Below are 3,237 nucleotides of genomic sequence, written 5' to 3' on the forward strand. Positions count from 1 at the left end.
ATTCTCACTATATACGTATGAGTCACACTGAGCAAAGGTGCTTATCTCAGTGAGTATCAAGGAAGATCAAATAACTTTATAAAGTTACACATCAGGTAATGCTCAGATGCATAAGTAAACACCACCCCCTTTTCCTGGTTCCTATCAGTGAAGATGACTGACTGAAAATTTCAGATAAGATTTATGAATATTAAATAAGAACAGAAAGAATAGGAAGTATTAAATCAATCTTAATAAAGTATAGTTTTCATGAATTCAAAAATATATATTAAGTGTCACCATATATTCTAAACTACATTACACACTTGGGGTACGATGAAGTGGGATAAAAGGGTTCCTGTTCATATGGAGTATATATTAAGCACAAGTCAGAAAAGCCCTCTGAACAGAAGTGAGGCTGAGGTTGAGATCTAAAGCTTATATGAAATTTCTTATTTTTCCAACTCACTGAATGCACCATTTTCTCAAACTCTGCACATACTATTTATTTTTAATATTTTTTTCTGATTCCAACCCCTTAAATATGTATACTTTATGTTATAAAATATATAAATAAACACACAAATAAAGGCAAAAGAAAATAAATGTTCTGTGTTCATCACTGAATACCAGAGTGATTCTAATGGAGTAAGAGCAGTCTGGACAGATTTCTCAAAAAAGTTATTAAAAAATGACATACAACAGAAAACTACTCAACAATAAAAAGGAATAAACTACCAATACATGCAATAACATGGGTGAATCTCAGAAGCATTTTATTAAGAAGCTAGACACAAAAGACTGCATAATGCAAGGTTTCATTTGCATGCCACTCTGGAAAAACAATCATTATAGGGAAGGAGAGCCAATCAATGCTTGCCAGTCAATGTTTGCCCTCTGTTGGGTGATAATAGAGTGGTTGACCACAAATGGGCAGCATAAAGAAATTTGGGGAAGTGATAAAATTGTTCTGTATCTTTGTTTCAGTGGTGGTAACACAATGCATTTGCCAAAACTTGTAAAACGATACACCAAAGTGAGTAAATTTTATTATACATAAATGTTTGAAAATTTATTATATACAATTTTAAAGTAGAAACGTTTATGTTTTATCAAGCTAAAATAAATTATTGCTCTTATCAAAACCATTATGCAATTTCATTTCACAACCCATTGTATTTGTACTGTTCGATACAGCAGCTACTAATTACATATGACTACTTAAATTTACATTTAAATCAATTAAAATTAAGTACATTTAAAATTCAGTTCCTCAGCTTGCACTGGCAAAGTTTCAAGCAATTAATAGCCATGTATGGCTACTAGTTACTAAACAGCAGAGAAATAGAAAATATCCACTTCTGTGGGAATTTCTGTTGGATGGTGCTGTATTTGATACTCTTCTCTAACTTGATTGCATTTACATGGAAATAGTAGATGCCATTAAGGGCTAACCTTAACCCCACAAAAGGCCTGGACAATCCGCCATCGGATCTGCTTGGTCCTAACACTGTACACAATGGGATTGAGCACAGGAGGGAGAAGCAGGTAGATATTGGCCATGAATGTGTGTATTAGTGGTGACAAACGCTTCCCATAGCGATGAATTAGGGTCATACCAATGAGAGGCACATAGAAAAGCAGCACTGCACAGATATGAGAGAGACAGGTGTTGAGAGCCTTGAGCCTCTCTTCCTGGGAAGCAATGCTCAATACTGCCTGCAGGATTAGAATGTAAGAGGCCAAAAGTATCAAGGCATCTAGTACAATGATGAAGATTACAGCCAGCAGGCCATAGATGCTATTGACACCGGTGTCAGCACAGGCAAGCTTCATGGCATCCTGATGGAGGCAGTATGCATGGGAGAGGACATTGGAGTGACAGAAAGGTAACCTTTTGATGAGAAAAGGCACAGGGAGCACAGCCCCCACACTCCGTAGCAGGATGGCTGCTGCAATCTTGCTGATGACACTGTGAGTGAGAATTGTAGCATAGTGCAAAGGAAAGCGGATGGCCACAAAGCGATCAAAGGCCATGGCCACCAGAACACCTGATTCCACTCCCCCAAATGTGTGGATGAAGAACATCTGGATAAGGCAGCCATTAAAAGTTATTGAACGCCAGTTGAACCAGTGAACACTGACCATGGTAGGCATGGAAGACAGTGAAAGGCTGAGGTCAGTGGCAGCTAACATGGCTAGAAAATAATACATGGGCTCATGGAGACTTTGCTCAACTTTGATGACAACAAGGATGGTGACATTTCCCAAGATCGTGGTGCTATAAAGAAGACAGAGGGGCAAGGCCATCCATAAGTCTTTCTCTGGCATTCCTGGAATCCCAGTCAGGATGAAGAAGCTCTGGTGGTTCTCAGTAGTTTGGTTGAGTGGTGACATAGTGGAATAGAGGTTTGACTAGGAAAATAGAGAAGAGCTCATTAAGTCGAACAGACTTCAACTGGAATCAGTAACAATAAGTACTGAGATGGTGGCTGTAAGAGGAAGTAACTTAAATATTATTCTTGCACATCCATGTTCAGTTTGATACAGAAACCAATAGCCCCTGCTTCATGAAGCAAGAATCTGCTACTAACCATAAAATTTTAAAATATCTAGATGAAAGAGAAACAAACAAAAAACCTCCAGTTAACATCTGCACCTAATAGGGACATATGCAATTCAGAAATATCAAGAAGTTACCTGTCTTGCAGACTGCAATACTAGGGAAGAATTTGGCATTGTGTATTTACATGTATAATAAACACTAACACCAATAACCATGAAGAGTATAACCACAGTCCTAATATAAGGGCTGTTCATAAACACAGATGTGCAGATATAAACGTGTGGATGTATGTGTGTGCATCTTGGTTGTGATCTTAAATTGTTTTGGTTTTCATATGATCATTTCCCTCTTTGGTACTCAATTTATCAATCCCTTCCCTCTTTGGCACTCGTGTGATGTAGGATGGAGGAGGAAAGACACACTTTAAGGAATTTAAAGCTCTGACCTCTGTATTCCTAAGAGTCTGTGAGTACTGAAGGGATCCGAGCTTGCAGCAAGTGAGAGAGAAAGAAGTCACCTTGGCTCCCAAGGAACTTTAAAAAGACCTACTGTGGTAAGAAGAATAATACCCTTAAAGATGCCCTCATCTGAATCTTTGAAAACTATCAACATGCTACTTTGCATGTCAAAAGGGAATTTTCATATGTAGTTAAAGTTAAGAACCTTGAGATGTAGAGTTTATCCTGCATTGT

At 37.9% G+C, this 3,237-nt stretch overlaps 1 protein-coding gene across 1 annotated transcript; it reads right to left on the reverse strand.

Moving 5' to 3' along the window:
- Positions 1-1,422: 1,422 nt before the first annotated feature.
- On the reverse strand, positions 1,423-2,376 carry LOC129008678 (olfactory receptor 51H1-like). The gene has a single exon (XM_054441041.2). The coding sequence runs from the start codon at positions 2,374-2,376 to the stop codon at positions 1,423-1,425; it is 954 nt and encodes a 317-aa protein (XP_054297016.1).
- Positions 2,377-3,237: the final 861 nt, after the last annotated feature.

The sequence above is a fragment of the Pongo pygmaeus genome, chromosome 9 (genome assembly GCF_028885625.2).
Source record: "Pongo pygmaeus isolate AG05252 chromosome 9, NHGRI_mPonPyg2-v2.0_pri, whole genome shotgun sequence".
NCBI lineage: Eukaryota > Metazoa > Chordata > Mammalia > Primates > Hominidae > Pongo > Pongo pygmaeus.